This window comes from Nerophis ophidion, linkage group LG17 (genome assembly GCF_033978795.1).
Source record: "Nerophis ophidion isolate RoL-2023_Sa linkage group LG17, RoL_Noph_v1.0, whole genome shotgun sequence".
NCBI lineage: Eukaryota > Metazoa > Chordata > Actinopteri > Syngnathiformes > Syngnathidae > Nerophis > Nerophis ophidion.
Genome location: NC_084627.1, coordinates 10,897,237 through 10,917,981, shown reverse-complemented (window position 1 = coordinate 10,917,981; position 20,745 = coordinate 10,897,237). Strand labels below are relative to the sequence as shown.

At 41.6% G+C, this 20,745-nt stretch overlaps 1 protein-coding gene across 6 annotated transcripts in view; it reads left to right on the top strand.

The window, feature by feature from the left end:
• Positions 1–20,745, top strand: part of LOC133536051 (G-protein coupled receptor-associated protein LMBRD2B-like) — a 29,418-nt gene that overhangs the window by 2,322 nt on the left and 6,351 nt on the right. Inside the window, exons 2-17 of one of the 6 annotated variants that reach the window (XM_061876233.1) lie at positions 411–602; positions 5,958–6,152; positions 6,221–6,321; positions 6,392–6,490; positions 8,039–8,206; positions 8,274–8,484; positions 10,676–10,750; positions 10,816–10,926; positions 10,981–11,164; positions 11,235–11,416; positions 13,925–14,058; positions 14,133–14,238; positions 14,306–14,403; positions 14,483–14,586; positions 14,659–14,705; positions 14,769–14,868. In XM_061876233.1, coding sequence (XP_061732217.1) covers positions 5,979–6,152; positions 6,221–6,321; positions 6,392–6,490; positions 8,039–8,206; positions 8,274–8,484; positions 10,676–10,750; positions 10,816–10,926; positions 10,981–11,164; positions 11,235–11,416; positions 13,925–14,058; positions 14,133–14,238; positions 14,306–14,403; positions 14,483–14,586; positions 14,659–14,705; positions 14,769–14,868 — 1,894 coding nt within the window. In that variant the 5' untranslated portion in view covers positions 411–602; positions 5,958–5,978. Of the gene's footprint in view, positions 1–410; positions 603–5,886; positions 6,153–6,220; positions 6,322–6,391; positions 6,491–8,038; positions 8,207–8,273; positions 8,485–10,675; positions 10,751–10,815; positions 10,927–10,980; positions 11,165–11,234; positions 11,417–13,924; positions 14,059–14,132; positions 14,239–14,305; positions 14,404–14,482; positions 14,587–14,658; positions 14,706–14,768; positions 14,869–20,745 lie in introns of all 6 variants that reach the window. The other 5 variants (XM_061876232.1, XM_061876231.1, XM_061876230.1 and 2 more) reach the window with 5 other exon arrangements.

Genomic DNA, 20,745 nt, shown 5'->3' with positions numbered 1-20,745 from the left:
TGTTCCCCTTCAAAGGGCTACTGAAAGCCACTACTACCGACCACACAGTCTGATAGTTTATATATCAATGATGAAATATTAACATTGCAACACATGCCAATACAGCCGCTTTAGTTTACTAAATTGCAATTTTAAATTTCCCGCAGAGTTTCTTGTTGAAAACGTCGCGGAATGATGACGCGTGCGCGTGACGTCTCGGGTTGGAGGGGACATATTAGCGCAGCACCACTTGCGGCTAAAAGTCGTCTCTTTTCATCGCGCAATTATACAGTATTCTGGACATTTGTGTTGCTGAATCTTTTGCAATTTGTTCAATTAATAATGGAGAAGTCAAAGTAGAAAGATGGAGGTGGGAAGCTTTAGCCTTTAGCTACATAAACACACGGTGTTTCTTTGTTTAAAATTCCCAGAGGTGAAGCTTTAGGTCAAGCGAACATGGATCACGACTACATGTCGACCGGCAGTTTTCGGTGAGAAAATTTGTGGACATAAGTCTCCTCTTACCGGAGATCAGCGGAGCTTCTGTCGTGCTCCTACTCCGTGACTAATTCCCTCAGAGACTGGCATCAAGACACCTGTGGACACACCCCTCCGACTATCAGGTACTATTTAACTTACTAAAACACTAGCAACACACTAGAAAGATAAGGGATTTCCCAGAATTATCCTAGTAAATGTGTCTAAAACATCTGAATCGCTCACAATGCAATCGCCTTTTTTTTTCTTTTTTCTAATCCGTCACTTTTAAATTTCCTCATCCACGAATGTTTCATCCTCGCTCAAATAAATGGGGAAATTGTCGCTTTCTCGGTCCGAATAGCTCTAGCTGCTGGAGCCCTACAACCAGTGACATCACGCGCACATCTTCCGGTACAGGCAAGGCTTTTTTATTAGCGACCAAAAGTTGCGAACTTTATCGTCTATGTTCTCTACTAAATCCTTTCAGCAAAAATACGGCAATATCGCGAAATGATCAAGTGTGACACATAGAATGGACCTGCTATCCCCGTTTAAATAAGAACATCTCATTTCAGTAGGCCTTTAAAAATCATTTTTTTGTCTTGAAAATCAACTTTTACCATTGCAAGATGACTCGTTGTCGTCCTTTTTTGATAATAATAACATTAATAATAATAGATAGATCAAATGTTTTTCTATACACTCAAAACGCTTCGGAATATCAGACATGGACAGAACTGGTGAAATAAGCTGTCCACCAACGGGTTCTAGGATTACCGCCACGACAGGCACCAACTAAGGTATGAAAATATAGTGAGAAAACTTAACCCTTTTGGATAGTTTTACCTCCGATACTTACGGTTTGTTGAGTAAGCTCTGGATTGATACGTGGACATGACAAAGGAAGTATTTGATACCTCGAAGAGTTCACATGTTGTTTTTTGTCCAATCCCAGAAAGACTGTGACTTAAAGTTTAATCCTGGCTTTGTAGATAAACTGAGACCATGTCTAAAGTTACTGTGTTTCTGAAATGGCACCAATTTCTTCAGAATATTCAACAAACTTGAAGTGTTTTTTCTAGAGGATTATTTGTGATTTGTACGTTTTCACAATGTGCTTGTTCTATTTTCGGCCAAAGTAAACAACCTGGAGTTGTCTTTATTTTGAAGTTATCATGCCATGATTTTACCATTCCGGCCCACTTGGGAATGGATTTTCCTCCATGCGGCCCCTGAGCTAAAATGAGTTTGACACCCCTGCCCCAGCCACTTCATCCAGCTCTTCCCGGGGGATCCCGAGGCGTTCCCAGGCCAGCCGGGAGACATAGTCTTCCCAACGTGTCCTGGGTCTTCCCCGTGGCCTCCTACTGGTCGGATGTGCCCAAACACTTCCCTAGGGAGGCGTTCGGGTGCCATCCTGACCAGATGCCCGAACTACCTCATCTGGCTCCTCTTCATGTGGAGGAGCATCAGCTTTACTTTGAGCTCCTCCCGGATGGCAGAGCTTCTCTCACCCTATCTCTAATGCAGTGGTTCTCAACCTTTTTTCAGTGATGTACCCCCTGTGAACATTTTTTTTAATTCAAGTACCCCCTAATCAGAGCAGAGCATTATTGGTTGAAAAAAAAGAGATAAAGAAGTAAACTACAGCACTATGTCATCAGTTTGTGATTTATGAAATTGTATAACAGTGCAAAATATTGCTCATTTGTAGTGGTCTTTATTGAACTATTTGGAAAAAAATATATAAAAATAACTAAAAACTTGTTGAAAAAAAAACAAGTGATTCAGTTATGAAGAAAGATTTCTACACATAAAAATGAATATTGCATTGTTGCATTTCTTTTCACAGTTTATGAACTTACATTCATATTTTGTTGAAGTATTATTTAATAATTATATTTATAAAGGATTTTTGAGTTGTTGCTATTTTTAGAATATTTTAAAAAAATCTCACGTACCCCTTAGCATACCTTCAAGTACCCCCAGGGGTACACGTACCCCCATTTGAGAACCACTGCTCTAAGGCAGAGCCCAGCCATCCGGCGGAGGAAACTTATTTTGGCCGCTTGTACCCGTGATCTCGTCCTTTCGGTCATAACCCACATCTCATGACCATAGGTGAGGATGGGAATGTAGATCGACCGGTAAATTGAGAGCTTTGCCTTCCGGCTCAGCTTCTTCTTCACCACAACGGATCGATACAACGTCCGCATTACTGAAGACGCCGCACCAATCCACCTGTCGATCTCACGATCCACTCTTCCCTCACTCGTGAACAAGACTCCGAGGTACTTAAACTCCTCCACTCGGAGCAGGGTGGAGGAGTTCAAATGGCAACCAGGGTCATCAAAAAGGTCAACCAAAGAACGGGATTTCTTTACAGAATCTTCTCTCTGGTCAACAAAAGCCCCTTTGAAACTTCTAGCGGGAACGCTCGTTCAGCCTTTTTTTGATTACGCTTGCACCTCCCGTACCCCAGCACCTACAAAACTCTCAAATCTAGACTCCAAACATCCCAGAACAAGCTAGTCAGGTTACTTCTAGACCTCCACCCCAGATCACACCTCACTCCAACCCACTTCTCCAAAGTGGGATGGCTCAGGGTGGAGGACAGAGTAAAACAACTTGCACGAAGCCTGGTCTATAAAATCCGCTACCCCTCCCTGATACTGAAGTACATGTCAAACTACTTCCATAACGTAAATGGCCGCCATAACCACAACACCAGGGGGAACTCCACAAACCACATTTGACCCAGATTCCGATCTAACAAACTCTTTCTCCTTCTATACCGCATCAATGTAGAATGCACTCCCTACAGGTGTCAAAGTAAGTGCATCTCTATCCTCCTTCAAAACCGCTCTAAAACAACACCTTCAGGCAACTTCAATGCATATTCTGTTCAACAGACAAGCAGGACAGGCGTGAATGCATAAATTAAATATTAGTGCGCAAAGAACATTTAAGTACCAGTCCAACCGCTCTGTTCTGAACAAGTTGCCGTTTGTTCAGGTCAGACTCAGTCGTAGCGTACCATATTACAGGACAGTAATGAAGATGACAGAAAACTGACCCGTCTCCACTTGGGATGGTCTCCTGCTGGCTCCACTATGGACGGGACTCACACTATTATTAGATCCACTATGGACTGGACTCTCACCATTATTAGATCCACTATGGACGGGACTCTCACTATTATTAGATCCACTATGGACTGGACTCTCACCATTATTAGATCCACTATGGACTTGACTCTCCCAATTATGTTAGATCCACTATAGACTGGACTCTCACATTATCATGTTGGACCCGCTCGACATCCATTGCTTTCGGTCTCCCTTAGAGGGGGGTTGCCCACATATGCCCGGGTCCTCTCCAAGGTTTGTCATAGTCATTGTCACCGGCGTCCTACTAGGGTGAGGTTTTTTCTTGCCCTTAAGTGGGCCCTGTACCGCGGATGTCGTTGTGGCTTGTGCAGCCCTTTGAGACACTTGTGATTTAGGGCTATATAAATAATCATTGATTGATTGATTGATTGATTGATTGAATGAAAACCAAGGACTGTTTGACTTGACCCGTTGTTGAGGATGTCAAGAAGGTGGAGCAGTTCCTGACCATGGCTAAACCTCTTCCCATCCATCCATCCATTTTCTACCGCTTATTCCCTTCCCATTTCCATTAAAATACCGTCAACATGATCGGACCATGACAGTTGACTGTCTAATAGCACACCAAGCAGTTTTGCTTTTTTAACTTGCTGAATAGGTATATCTGACTTTGACATTTGAAGCTGAGGGTCATCAAGATGCATATGCCTGGATCCAAAAAGAATGCTTTTTGTTTTGTCAATATTCACAACAAGTATACTATCATTTACCCAGTGTGGCACTCTCTCCAGGTCCTAATTTAAGTTATTTTCTAGGTCAGGGGTCACCAACCTTTTTGAAACCAAGAGCTACTTCTTGGGTACTGATTAATGCAAAGGGCTACCAGTTTGATACACACTTAAATAAATTGCCAGAAATAGCCAATTTGCTCAATTTACCATTATTAAATAAATATATATATAGAAAAATGGGTATTTCCGTCATTCCGACGTACATTTTTTTTCCTTTTACGGAAGGTTTTTTGTAGAGAATAAATGATGAAAAAAACACTTAATTGAACGGTTTAAAAGAGGAGAAAACACGAAAAAAAAAATGAAAATAAAATTTTGAAACATAGTTTATCTTCAATTTCGACTTTTTAAAATTCAAAATTCAACCGAAAAAAATGAATAGAAAAACTAGCTAATTCGAATATTTTTGAAAAAAATAAAAAAATAATTTAAGGAACATCATTAGTAATTTTTCCTGACTAAGATTAATTTTAGAATTTGGATGACATTTTTAAATATGTTAAAATCCAATCTGCACTTTGTTAGAATATATAACAAATTGGACCAAGCTATATTTCTAACAAAGACAAATCATTATTTCTTCTAGATTTTCCAGAACAATTTTTTTTAAAAGAAATTCAAAAGACTTTTAAATAAGATTTAAATTTGATTCTACTGATTTTCTAGATTTGCCAGAATGTTTTTATTTTATTTTAATCCTAATAAGTTTGAAGAAATATTTCACAAATATTCTTCGTCGAAAAAACAGAAGCTAAAATGAAGAATTAAATTAAAATATATTTATTATTCTTTGCAATAAAATAAAAAAATACTTGAGCATTGATTTAAATTGTCAGGAAAGAAGAGGAAGGAATTCAAAAGGTAAAAAGGTATATGTGTTTAAAAATCCTAAAATAATTTTTAAGGTTGTATTTTTTCTCTAAAATTGTCTTTCTGAAAGTTATGAGAAGCAGAGTAAAAAAATAAATGAATTTATTTAATCAAGTGAAGACCAAGTCTTTAAAATATTTTCTATTTGAGTTTTGTCTCTCTTAGAATTAAAAATGTCGAGCAAAGCAAGACCAGCTTGCTAGTAAATAAAGAAACTTATGAAATAGAGGCAGCTCACTGGTAAGTGCTGCTATTTGAGCTATTTTTAGAACAGGCCAGCGGGCGACTCATCTGGTCCTTACGGGCTACCTGGTGCCCGCCGGCACCGCGTTGGTGACCCCTGTTCTAGGTCATTTAAGGTAGAGGCAGTACTGTACATAGTTCTGTCATCTGCATACATAACCATATTGGTGTTTGTTGTAACACAGGGAAGATCATTAGTAAAAATAATACAAAGTGAAGGACCTAAGCAGCTTCCTTGAGGCACGCCGCAGTAATCGTACCTGCGTTCAGATAGGCTACCATTAAAACACACTTTCTGTGATCTTCCTGATACCTCAACATCCAGGAATCCAACATCCTGTACTGTGCAATCTCGTAATAAATGTTTTTTAAACCAATCAATCAATCAATCAATGCATCCACCTTTCTGTCAGCTGTGGCAGGAAATGAAAGCTTTCACCTTTCACTCGTGACGCACCTGTAGCAGTCACGTGACTTGTTGCAGGTCCCCCAGCTTCCTGCCAGGATGAGCGGGGCGGCACTGGGCTTGGAGATTGTGGTGGTCTTCTTCCTGGCGCTCTTCCTGCTCCACCGCTATGGAGACTTTGGCAAACAACAGCGCATGGTTCTGTTCGGGACGCTGCTGGCGTGGTACCTGTGCTTCCTCATCGTCTTCATCCTCCCGCTGGACGTCACCACGGTCAGTCCCGGACTTTTGCAACGCGTTCCGACCATGTGACCAGGTGTCCCGATGATGTGCCCTGTCAGACCATCTACAAGCAGTGCAAGATGGACCACGAGCCGCACGGCGTGGACCCGGCCCTTGTCAATCAGACCGCAGGAAACACTTCTGTGACTCCCACTCAGAGGTCAGTTCCACTTGTTTCCCGACTGGATAGGAAGACTAAATAAGGAGTAATCCCATTTCTTCTTTCACAGCGTGCGTGCGGCGTGCTACAAGCCTTGGAGCTACATACCCGACGGAATCATGCCCGTCTTCTGGAGGGTGGTCTACTGGACTTCCCAGTGCCTCACCTGGTCAGTGTGGCGACTTGTCAAAGCTGGCAGTGGGAGTCATAGACATCTTATAAGTAGACGCAGCATTGGCTGCTGTGAAGCGAGAATTTGGGCCGCCATCTTGAAGTGGTGATGAGGAGCCGGCGAGCAGCCTAGACTGACGGTTGACAGGTAGAAAACAAAGATGGTGTTCAGCGTTTTCCTGCTCAAATTAGCGGACTGTTGAAAATAGGAATCGGGGGATTTCTTTTCACCAGTAAGATTTACATTAACGTACTATTGGTTGAATTTTGTGAAAAGAATATTAGCACAGAGTTGAGAAGGAGCAAAGATCTTCAATAGTACTGAAATCTTAGCCGCTAGCAAACAAGAATATGACCATAATAGAATTGCATATTTAAATTAATTACATTTAATAATGTCATACTTGAATAACATAAAGTTGAAATAAATGATGAAGATGAAGATAGTAAAAGCCAACAGGGGTAATATATGTTAGCTAACTAGACAGACGATTTTATCCAAAGCGACATACATAAAAAAACATATAAAACAATCACTGTAAATATGATAATTTAAGGGAAGAATGTAATAGAAAATATCCATACAAAGTGTCAAGACGGAATAAACTCTGTTGCCGCAGCAACAGAAATACAGTCTATAGGTCCCTAAGAAATGTAATAGATATCTAATGTATTCATACATTGTTTATGTAGGATATACGCATCTATATATAACCTAATCATATTGTTACTTGAACTTCAAAATAGCTGACCGTTTTTTTCCCCCTTCTTTAGGATTGTATTCCCAGTTTTGATCTCGGACGTCTGGTCAATAATAGCCATACTTGCCAACCTTGAGACCTCCGAATTCGGGATATTGAGGTTGGGGGTGCGGGGGTTGGGTGGTAGCGCGGGTGTATAGTGTAGCGTCCCGGAAGAGTTAAAGCTGCAAGGGCTTCTGGGTATTTGTTCTGTTGTTTATGTTGTTTTTATGGTGTGGATGTTCTCCCGAAATGTGTTTGTCACTCTTGTTTGGTGTGGGTTCACAGTGTGGCGCATATTTGTAACAGTGTTAAAGTCACGTCAGGTTGCAGAGGACGCCAAAGACAGTGCCCTAAAAGCACGCCCCCAATATTGTTGTCCGGGTGAAAATCAGGAAAAATACGGGAGAATGGTTGCTCCGGGAGATTTTCGGGAGGGGCACTGAAATTCGGGAGTCTCCCGCAAAAATCGGGAGGGTTGGCAAGTATGCTTGTTGCATATAAGAATATTCTATTACTGTTAAGTAAACTATGATTAATAAAACACGTCCTTTATCATAGCTACACGTATGACAAAAAAGCGGGTGAAAATCAGTGGTATTCAGTGAGGTAAGATAAATTAAATGCGCTGACAGTTCATTGCTCCCGCCAAATGTATTGCACTAAGTGGAGTGGATCACCACTCCAAGATGGCGGCCCCGCGTCTCGTCAGCGCCAGTAGGCAGTAGCGGTTGATGCTGCGTCTACTTATAAGATGTCTATGGTGGGAGTGGCCAGCGTCTAACCAGCTGCTCTGTCCTTCGAAGGCTGTTGCTTCCCTTCATGCAGTCGTACGCTCGCTCCGGCGGCTTCTCCATCGGCGGGAAGATGAAAACGGCTCTTATCGAGAACGCCATATACTACGGAACCTACCTGCTCATCTTCGGTTCCTTGCTCATCTACGTGGCCGTTCACCCCGAGTGGCGCCTGTCTTGGTCAGACCCCGCCCCCTTCGTTCGTGCCAATGCTAGTGCTAACGGCGTGCCGGTCTGTGCGGCGCAGGTACGAGTTGCAGACCATCGGCATCACGGCGGCAAACACCTGGGGTCTGTTCCTGCTGGTCCTGCTGCTTGGATACGGCCTGGTGGAAATCCCCCGCTCCTACTGGGAGGCCTCCAGACACGGACACCTGCTGCTCAAGACCTACTTCAAGGCATCCAAGCTCATGACGGAAAAGGCGGACGCCGAGGAGAATCTGGAGGACGTCATGGAGGTGAGTGGGCGAAACTGGTGTGACGTGTGTGTCGGTCCCTCCCAGGATTTCACAGGCTTACTTTTGTCATTGTAGCGGCTTCAAATGCCTAAATTTGCGGAAAGTTGCAGAAAAGGTTGCAATTTTTTTAATGTTCCCATTAATGTTGAATCAACTTGTGAGTTTATGAATGTATTATTAATGTTCCTTGTAAACTTAACCTCAAAACTAGAGCTGGGTGATTAAACAATATCAATATTTATAGCGGTTAGGCCAATAACAAATTTTGCTCGACAATAAAAGGGACACGCAGTTGAAAACGGATGGATGGATGAAATATATTTCCCTACAACGTATTGTTGATAAACAATGTTATTGCCATACTTTTTTTTAGACCAAATTAACTAATTTTGTTATGTTAATAATCATTATAATGAAAATATACTCTTTCAAATGCAATAAACTTGTGTATGTAACATTGTAATTGAAATGTGAAGTTTTAATTTCAAAGTTAAATAAAAACAAACAATTAAAAGAAAACATTGGTGGGGGTGTATATTATAGCGTCCCGGAAGAGTTAGTGCTGCAAGGGTTTCTGGGTATTTGTTCTGTTGTGTTACGGTGCGGATGTTCTCCCGAAATGTGTTTGTCATTCTTGTTTGGTGTGGGTTCACAGTGTGTCGCATATTTGTAACAGTGTTAAAGTTGTTTATACGGCCACCCTCAGTGTGACCTGTATGGCTGTTGACCAAGGATGCTTGCATCCCCTTCTGTGTGAAAAGCCGTAGATATTGTGCGACTAGGCCGGCACGCAAAGGCAGTGCCTGTAAGGTTAATTCGCGCTCTGTAATTCTCCGTACGTCCGTGTACACAGGAAGAAATTTTACTTTTTCAAACAGATACCGATAATTTCCGACATTACATTTGAAAGCATTAATCAGTACATCTCCAGTATAAACATGTAAATTAGGGAATAAATGTTTGTGTACTGCATTACCCAGATGGCGTACGCCGCGGCACTTTTAAACAATAAAGAGTTAATATATTTTTTACATGTTGTTACAGCTTCGTCTGCACAAGAAACAAAAATACGTTTTAAATAAACTGTTGACGTGCACGTTTGAGTCGTTTGGAGAGAAATTTTATGGACAGAATTTCTAGGCGCAGTCAAGGCATTGAGGGGTTCCGGTTTGGTGGCCGCGGGATTAGGTCTCTGCTTTTTGCAGACGATGTGGTCCTGTTGGCTTCATCTGGCCGGGATCTTCAGCTCTCACTGGATCGGTTCGCAGCCGAGTGTGAAGCGGCCGGAATGAGAATCAGCACCTCCAAATCCGAGTCCATGGTTCTCTCCCGGAAAAGGGTGGAGTGCCATCTCCGGGTTGGGGAGGAGACCCTGCCCCAAGTGGAGGAATTCAAGAACCTAGGAGTCTTGTTCACGAGTGGGGGAAGAGTGGATCGTGAGATCGACAGGCGGATCGGTGCGGCGTCTTCAGTAATGCGGACGTTGTACCGATCCGTTGTGGTGAAGAAGGAGCTGAGCCGGAAGGCAAAGCTCTCAATTTACCGGTCGATCTACGTTCCCATCCTCACCTATGGTCATGAGCTTTGGGTCATGACCGAAAGGATAAGATCACGGGTACAAGCGGCCGAAATGAGTTTCCTCCGCCGTGTGGCGGGTCTCTCCCTTAGAGATAGGGTGAGAAGCTCTGCCATCCGGGAGGAACTCAAAGTAAAGCCGCTGCTCCTTCACATGGAGAGGAGCCAGATGAGGTGGTTCGGGCATCTGGTCAGGATGCCACCCGAACGCCTCCCTAGGGAGGTGTTTAGGGCACGTCCAACCGGTAGGAGGCCACGGGGAAGACCCAGGACACGTTGGGAAGACTATGTCTCCCGGCTGGCCTGGGAACGCCTCGGGATCCCCCGGGAAGAGCTAGACGAAGTGGCTGGGGAGAGGGAAGTCTGGGCTTCCCTGCTTAGGCTGCTGCCCCCGCGACCCGACCTCGGATAAGCGGAAGAAGATGGATGGATGTTACAGCTTCGTCTACACAAGAAACAAAAATACGTTTTAATTAAACTGTTGACGTGCACGTTTGAGTCGTTTGGAGAGAAATTGGTTGAACTTGCGTGAATTGCCGCGATCGTATCAATGCGAAATCTTGGAGGGACTGGTATATGTGACTTGTGTGTGACGAACACGTGTGCATGATGTCAGGAGGTGAGGAAAGTCAGCGAGGCCATCAAGTACAACCATCCGCTGAGGACGTGCATCGACACCATCCTGAGGAAGGTGAGTACTGGCCGCCACTGGCATCATGGCCACATGACTCGCTCCGACACTGCTGCGTGCTTCAGTGCCCGCTGGACTACCAGGAGAAAATGGGTCGCAACATGGACGACTACGAGGACTTTGACGACAAGCAGACGTTTCCCAGCGAGAAAAGTCTGGTGAAGCTTCACAAGCAGGTGAGTTCCGGCCCCGCGTTCAGCGTACCAGCGCTGAAGGTGTGTGCGCAACAGGTGATCTACGCGGTGCAGAGACACAACAGGACCCGGGTGCAGTGGCAGATCCTCTTGCAGCAGGCCTTCCACCTGGAGGACGTGGCCAAGAACGAGACCGGCTCCAGCCGCCAGTTCGTGCACAGCTTCCCGCGCTCGCAGCCCGCCGGGTGGTTCTGCAGATACGTGTACACGCCGACCGTAGGTGAGCCCCTCCGTCACGGCGTGCAGCGCCGGCGTGTTTAGCAGCGTGGCGCTAATTTGCCTTCCCTCAGAGTGGTACTGGGAGTGTCTCCTCAAGCGCTGCTTCTACCGCCTGCTGGGACTGGTCCTGAGCCTCTTCAGCGTGGCCGTGGTCTGGTCCGAATGCACTTTCTTCAGCACCAAGCCGGTCCTGTCGCTGTTCGCCGTCTTTATCCAGCTGGCCGAGCGGGACTACAACTACGTATATATCCAGGTGATGAAGCCACTTGACAAAGTCATCATGCAGTAGTTCAGACATGTGAGCACCCTTTCTATCGGCAGTGCTGATTCAGCACAAATGCTGCCATGCGGACATAATATTTTGAAAATCAAGACGACATTTCCTGCTTTTGGGCGTTTCTATACTATTTATATTTTACCTTTAGATTTATTCTAATTTACCAACCTATTTTTGACACTTACATGTCCCACGTAATGTACCACAGTTTTTGTTTTTAAATTTTAGGAGATAATTGTGTGAATGCTCCAAAACATTCACATATATGGTTTTCTACACCAAAATTCATCTATTTATTCTTTAGATTTTGGCGCGCTCTACCTTGCACATATTTCATCCGATTCAAACCGTTCAAACAAATTCTCCAAATTCCCCAGAATTCCAGGTTTTTCGGGACATTATTCCTTTCAAAATTAAATCGGCCATTTTTCAAAAGTCCACCATTCCACTTTTAACATATTCTACTCATCCTGGACATTCAAACTGTCATTTTTCCAAGTTGATTCCAGGAATTCCCAGTAATCCTGTTTTTTTCAAATCCTTTTTTCTGTCTACTGACTACTCTTCCCACATTTTTCAACCCACTTCAACCGCTCCACAGTCAAAACATTCCTCTTATTCAGGACAAAAAACAAAGGTTTTATTTTAAAAAAGGAAAAATTCCCGGTTTTCCTGAAATTCCATTATACCATTTCACCTACTCAGTGGCCTAGTGGTTAGAGTGTAACATAATTGAGAGTCCAGTCCATAGTGGATCTAACATAATAGTGTGAGAGTCCAGTCCATAGTGGATCTAACATAGTAGTGAGAGTCTAGTCCATAGTGGATCTAACATAATAGTGAGAGAGTCCAGTCCATAGTGGATCTAACATGATATTGAGAGTCCAGTCCATAGTGGATCTAACATGATATTGAGAGTCCAGTCCATAGTGGATCTAACATAATAGTGAGAGTCCAGTCCATAGTGGATCCAACATAATAGTGAGAGTCCAGTCCATAGTGGATCTAACATAATAGCGAGAGTCCAGTCCATAGTGGATCTAACATAATAGTGTGAGAGTCCAGTCCATAGTGGATTTAACATAATAGTGAGAGTCCAGTCCATAGTGGATCTAACATAATAGTGTGAGAGTCCAGTCCATAGTGGATCTAACATAATAGTGTGAGAGTCCAGTCCATAGTGGATCTAACATAATAGTGAGAGTCCAGTCCATAGTGGATCTAACATAATAGTGTGAGAGTCCAGTCCATAGTGGATCCAACATAATAGTGAGAGTCCCATCAATAGTGGATCTAGCATAATAGTGAGAGTCCAGTCCATAGTGGATCTAACATAATAGTGTGAGAATCCAGTCCATAGTGGATCTAACATAATAGTGTGAGAATCCAGTCCATAGTGGATCTAACATAATAGTGAGAGAGTCCAGTCCATAGTGGATCTAACATAATAGTGAGAGTCCAGTCCATAGTGGATCTAACATAATAGTGTGAGAATCCAGTCCATAGTGGATCTAACATAATAGTGTGAGAGTCCAGTCCATAGTGGATCTAACATAATAGTGTGAGAGTCCAGTCCATAGTGGATCTAACATATTAGTGAGAGTCCAGTCCATAGTGGATCTAACATAATAGTGAGAGAGTCCAGTCCATAGTGGATCTAACATAATTGTGTGAGAGTCCAGTCCATAGTGGATCTAACATAATAGTGAGAGTCCAGTCCATAGTGGATCTAACATAATAGCGAGAGTCCAGTCCATAGTGGATCTAACATAATAGTGTGAGAGTCCAGTCCATAGTGGATCTAACATAATAGTGTGAGAGTCCAGTCCATAGTGGATCTAACATAATAGTGTGAGAGTCCAGTCCATAGTGGATCTAACATAATAGTGAGAGTCCAGTCCATAGTGGATCTAACATAATAGTGTGAGAGTCCAGTCCATAGTGGATCTAACATAATAGTGAGAGTCCCGTCAATAGTGGATCTAGCATAATAGTGAGAGTCCAGTCCATAGTGGATCTAACATAATAGTGTGAGAGTCCAGTCCATGGTGGATCTAACATAATAGTGTGAGAGTCCAGTCCATAGTGGATCTAACATAATAGTGAGAGTCCAGTCCACAGTGGATCTAACATAATAGTGTGAGAGTCCAGTCCATAGTGGATCTAACATAATAGAGGTAGCATCTCTAACTGTTACCAGGAGAACATTCCAGAGTACTGGAGCCCCAATAGAAAACGCTCTCCAGCCCGCAGACTTTTTTTGGGCTCTGGGAATCACTAATAAGCCGGAGTTCTTTGAAGGCAGATTTCTTGGCGGGACATATGGTACAATACAGTCAGCAAGATAGGATGGAGCTAGACCGTGTAATCTTTTATACGTAAGTAGTAAAACCTTAAAGTCACATCTTAAGTGCACAGGAAGCCATAATAACAATAATAACTATTAACGATCCAAACATTGACACTTCCTCCTCCGTCCAACAGGTGGCGTGCTTCATCACCATCTTCTTCCTGTGCACCTGCGTTTACTCCACAGTCTTCCGTATCCGGGTCTTCAACTACTACTACCTGGCGTCGCACCACCAGACGGACGCCTACAGCCTGCAGTTCAGCGGCATGTGAGCTGGACGCCTGATTAGGAACGCCTCCGTGGGCCCCCCCCCCTCCCTGAACCCCCTCTGATCCTCTGTAGGCTCTTTTGTCGCCTCACGCCGCCGCTGTGTCTCAACTTCCTGGGTCTCATCCACATGGACGCGGCCATCTCGCACCAGCAGAAGGAGCAGACGGCCTACACCTCGGTCGCCAAACGACTCGGACGTCATTGGTTCTGATAACGAGCGTCGCTAACGAGCTCTCCCTCAACAGATCATGGGCTCCATGCGCGTGCTCTCCTTTGTGGCCAACGGCTTCTACATCTACTACCCCATGTTAATCGTCCTCCTGTGCATCGCCACTTACTTCAGGTGAGACGCGCCTCCCTAGCCCCGCCTCCCTAGCCCCGCCCCTTTTCCCATCAGGACCACTTCAGTGTTGTCTCCTCAGTTTGGGGACGCGCTGTCTGAACCTGCTGGGCTTCCAACAATTCATGGGCGACTGCGAAATGACCTCTGACCTGATGGAGGAAGGCAAGGAGCTGATTCGCCGCGGTCAGTGTTACGTAAACGTTTAGCACAGGTGGGCTCAGGCTCTCGATGACACGTCTGTTCTCGCTCTCGCAGAGAAACGAAAGCGCCAAAGGACGGAGGACGGCGAGAACCGGCGGCGAGTGAGTCCACTTTTTCCTGCTCCGACCTCCAAGTAAGCGTGAGACTGACGACATGCGTTGCAGGACTGGAAGCAGCGCTACGGCAACCAGAGGGAGGAGCCAATGGCGAGGAGCAGGGCCGTGCACGACGCCAAGGAGGGCGACGCCAACGACCGACGTCAGCGTAAACATTAGCAGCATTAGCCGTTTTTGCTAGAGATCGAAGTGCACCCGCAGGGAATTCTAAAAAGGCTATATATGTGGGGCGGTATAGCTCGGTTGGTAGAGTGGCCGTGCCAGCAACTTGAGGGTTGCAGGTTCGATTCCCGCTTCCGCCATCCTAGTCACTGCCGTTGTGTCCTTGGGCAAGACACTTTACCCACCTGCTCCCAGTGCCACCCACACTGGTTTAAATGTAATATAGATTTAGGGTTTCACTATGTAAAGCGCTTTGAGTCACTAGAGAAAAGCGCTATATAAATATAATTCACTTCACTTCACTATTTCTCAAAAAATAACACTTTTTCAACCGATTTAAACCATTCCAACATCAACACATTCAATTCATCCTGGAAATTCTAACTACCATTTTTCAACCTTCAACACATTTCTAGGAAGTCTTGTTTTTTCTATCCTTATTTGCAACCTTTCTTAGTGCGATGACTCCTTCAGGACATTCATGCTCCTAATCATTTTCAAAAATATTCCACTTTTCCCCAAATTTCCAGGAAGTTCCCATTGTAATGAATGGGACATGTTTCCAAGTTGCACAATTCCCACATTTTTCAACCCATTCCAACATCAACACATTCAATTCATCCTGGAAATTCAAACTACCATTTTTCCACCTTCAACAAATTTCCAGTAATTACTGTTTTTTTCTATCCTTATTTGCAACCTTTTTTAGTGCGATGACTCCTTTTACATTTTTAATCCCATTTCAACTGTTCCACTGTCAAAACATTCCTCTTAGTCAGGACAAAAAAACAAGTTGGTTTAAGAACTTGAAAAATTCCCGGTTTTCCCAAAATTCCATAATACAATTTCTCAATTAAAACTCTTACAACTTCAAAATTACTCGACCGATTTAAACAATTCTAAAACCAACCAATTCAGCTCATTCAGGACATTAATGCTCATCATTTTCAAAAATATCCCACTTTTCCCCAAATTTCCAGGAAGTTCCCATTGAAATGAATGGGACATTTTCCCAAGTTGCACAATACCCACATTTTTCAACCTTTTCAAACCATTCCAATACTCAACGCATTCCACTCATCCTGGACATTCAAACTACCATTTTTTCCACCTTCAACAAATTTTGAGGAATTACTGTTTTTTTCTATCGTTATTTGTAACCTTTCTTAGTGTGATGACTCATTTTACATTTTTAATCCCATTTCAACTGTTCCACTGTCAAAACATTCCTCTTAGTCAGGACAAAAAACCAAGTTGGTTTAAGAACTTCAAAAATGTTCCTGAGATTTCGTAATACGATTTTTCTATTGAAAAACTGTTACTACTTCAAAATTACTCGACTGATTTAAACAATTCCAACACCAACCAAGTCAGGACATTCATGCTCCTAATCATATTCAAATATATCCCGCTTTTCCCCATATTTCCAGGAAGTTCCCATTGAAATGAATGGGACATTTTTCCAAGTTGCACAATTCCCACATTTTTCAACCTATTCAAACCCTCAACACATTCAATTCATCCTGGAAATTCAAACTACCATTTTTCCACCTTCAACAAATTTCCAGGAATTCCTGTTTGTTTCTATCCTTATTTGCAACCTTTTTTAGTGTGATGACTCCTTTTTACATTTTTAATCCCATTTCAACTGTTCCACCGTCAAAACATTCCTGTTAGTCAGGACAAAAAAGCAACTTGGTTTAAGAACTTGAAAAATTCCCGGTTTTCCCGAAATTCCATAATACAATTTCTCAATTAAAACTCTTACTACTTCAAAATTACTTGACCGATTTAAACAATTCCAACACCAACCAATTCAGCTCATTCAGGACATTAATGCTCATCATTATCAAAAATATTCCGCTTTTCCCCCAAATTTCCAGGAAGTTCCCATTGAAATGAATGGGACATTTTCCCAAGTTGCACAATACCCACATTTTTCAACTTATTCAACCCATTCCAACATCAACACATTCCACTCATCCTGGACATTCAAACTACCATTTTTCCACCTTCAACAAATTTCCAGGAATTCCTGTTTGTTTCTATCCTTATTTGCAACCTTTTTTAGTTCGATGACTCCTTTCACATTTTTAATCCCATTTCAACTGTTCCACCGTCAAAACATTCCTCTTAGTCAGGACAAAAAAGCAACTTGGTTTAAGAACTTGAAAAATTCCCGGTTTTCCCGAAATTCCATAATACAATTTCTCAATTAAAACTCTTACTACTTCAAAATTACTCGACCGATTTAAACAATTCTAAAACCAACCAATTCAGCTCATTCAGGACATTAATGCTCATCATTTTCAAAAATATCCTGCTTTTCCCCAAATTTCCAGGAAGTTCCCATTGAAATGAATGGGACATTTTCCCAAGTTGCACAATACCCACATTTTTCAACCTTTTCAAACCATTCCAATACTCAACACATTCCACTCATCCTGGACATTCAAACTACCATTTTTTCCACCTTCAACAAATTTTGAGGAATTACTGTTTTTTTCTATCCTTATTTGTAACCTTTCTTAGTGTGATGACTCATTTTACATTTTTAATCCCATTTCAACTGTTCCACCGTCAAAACATTCCTCTTAGTCAGGACAAAAAACCAAGTTGGTTTAAGAACTTCAAAAATGTTCCTGAGATTTCGTAATACGATTTTTCTATTGAAAAACTGTTACTACTTCAAAATTACTCGACTGATTTAAACAATTCCAACACCAACCAAGTCAGAACATTCATGCTCCTAATCATATTCAAAAATACCCCGCTTTTCCCCAAATTTCCAGGAAGTTCCCATTGAAATGAATGGGACATTTTTCCAAGTTGCACAATTCCCACATTTTTCAACCCATTCCAACATCAACACATTCAATTCATCCTGGAAATTCAAACTACCATTTTTCCACCTTCAGCAAATTTCCAGTAATTCCTGTTTTTTTCTATCTTTATTTGCAACCTTTTTTAGTGCGATGACTCTTTTCACATTTTTAATCCCATTTCAACTGTTCCACCGTCAAAACATTCCTCTTAGTCAGGACAAAAAAGCAACTTGGTTTAAGAACTTGAAAAATTCCCGGTTTTCCCGAAATTCCATAATACAATTTCTCAATTAAAACTCTTACTACTTCAAAATTACTTGACCGATTTAAACAATTCTAACACCAACCAATTCAGCTCATTCAGGACATTAATGCTCATCATTATCAAAAATATTCCGCTTTTCCCCCAAATTTCCAGGAAGTTCCCATTGAAATGAATGGGACATTTTCCCAAGTTGCACAATACCCACATTTTTCTACCTTTTCAAACCATTCCAATACTCAACACATTCCACTCATCCTGGACATTCAAACTACCATTTTTCCACCTTCAGCAAATTTCCAGGAATTCCTGTTTGTTTCTATCCTTATTTGCAACCTTTTTTAGTGCGATGACTCCTTTCACATTTCTAATCCCATTTCAACTGTTCCACTGTCAAAACATTCATGTTAGTCAGGACAAAACATCCAAGTTGGTTTAAGAACTTAAAAAATTCCTGGTTTTCCCGAAATTCCGTAATACAATTTCTCAATTAAAAAGCTGTTACCCCCTTCAAAATTACTTTACTGATTTAAACAATTATAACACCAAACAATTCATGTTCCTAAGCATTTTCAAAAATATCCCGCTTTTCCCCAAATTTCCAGGAAGTTCCCATTGTAATGAATGGGACATTTTCCCAAGTTGCACAATTCTCACATTTTTCAACCTATTCAAACTATTCCAACATCAACACATTCAATTCATCCTGGACATTCAAACTACCATTTTTCCACCTTCAACAAATTTCCAGAAATTCCTGTCTTTTTCTATCCTTATTTGCAACCTTTTTTAGTGCGATGACTCCTTTTACATTTTTAATCCCATTTCAACTGTTCCACCGTCAAAACATTCCTCTTAGTCAGGACAAAAAAACAAGTTGGTTTAAGAACTTGAAAAATTCCCGGTTTTCCAAGTAATTCCGTAATACGATTTTTCAATTGAAAAACTGTTACTCTTTCAGAATTACTCGACCAATTTAAACAATTCCAACACCAACCAAGTCAGGACATTCATGCTCCTAATTATTTTGAAAAATACCCTGCTTTTGCCCAAATTTCCAGGAAGTTCCCATTAAAATGAATGGGACATTTTCCCAAGTTGCACAATTCCCACATTTTTCAACCTTTTCAAACCATTCCAACATCAACACATTCCACTCATCCTGGACATTCAAACTACCATTTTTTCCACCTTCAACAAATTTTGAGGAATTACTGTTTTTTTCTATCCTTATTTGCAACCTTTTTTAGTTCGATGACTCCTTTCACATTTTTAATCCCATTTCAACTGTGCCACCGTCAAAACATTCCTCTTAGTCAGGACAAAAAAGCAACTTGGTTTAAGAACTTGAAAAATTCCCGGTTTTCCCGAAATTCCATAATACAATTTCTCAATTAAAACTCTTACTACTTCAAAATTACTTGACCGATTTAAACAATTCCAACACCAACCAATTCAGCTCATTCAGGACATTAATGCTCATCATTTTCAAAAATATCCCGCTTTTCCCCAAATTTCCAGGAAGTTCCCATTGAAATGAATGGGACATTTTCCCAAGTTGCACAATTCCCACATTTTTCAACCTATTCAAACCATTCCAACATCAACACATTCCACTCATCCTGGACATTCAAACTACCATTTTTTCCACCTTCAACAATTTTCCAGGAATTACTGTTTTATTTCTATCCTTATTTGCAACCTTTTTTAGTGTAATGACTCCTTTCACAATCTCATTTAAACTGTTCCACCGTCAAAACATTCCTCTTAGTCAGGACAAAAAACCAAGTTGGTTTAAGAACTTGAAAAATGTTCCTGAAATTCCGTAATACGATTTTCCTATTGAAAAACTGTTACTACTTCAAAATTACTTGACCGATTTAAACAATTCCAACACCAACCAAGTCAGGACATTCATGCTCCTAATCATATTCAAATATATCCCGCTTTTCCCCATATTTCCAGGAAGTTCCCATTTTAATGAATGGGACATTTTTCCAAGTTGCACAATTCCCACATTTTTCAACCTATTTAAACCCTCAACACATTCCACTCATCCTGGAAATTCAAACTACCATTTTTCCACCTTCAACAAATTTCCAAGAAATCCTGTTTGTTTCTATCCTTATTTGCAACCTTTTTTAGTGCGATGACTCCTTTTACATTTTTAATCCCATTTCAACTGTTCCACTGTCAAAACATTCCTCTTAGTCAGGACAAAAAATCCAAGTTTGTTTAAGAACTTAAAAAAATCCTGGTTTTCCCGAAATTCCGTAATACAATTTCTCAATTAAAAAGCTGTTACCCCTTCAAAAGTACTTTACTGATTTAAACAATTATAACACCAACCAATTCATGCTCCTAAGCATTTTCAAAAATATCCTGCTTTTCCCCAAATTTCCAGGAAGTTCCCATTGAAATGAATGGGACATTTTCCCAAGTTGCACAATACCCACATTTTTCAACCTATTCAAACCATTCCAACATCAACACATTCTGTTCATCCTGGAAATCTCATCTACCATTTTTCCACCTTTAACAAATTTCCAGAAATTCCTGTTTGTTTCTATCCTTATTTGCAAGCTTTTTTAGTGTAACGACTCATTTTACATTTTTAATCCCATTTCAACTGTCCCACTGTCAAAACATTCCTCTTAGTCTAGACAAAAAATCCAAGTTGGTTTAAGAACTTAAAAAATTCCTGGTTTTCCCGAAATTCCGTAATACGATTTTTCAGTTGAAAAACTGTTACTCCTTCAGAATTACTCGACCGATT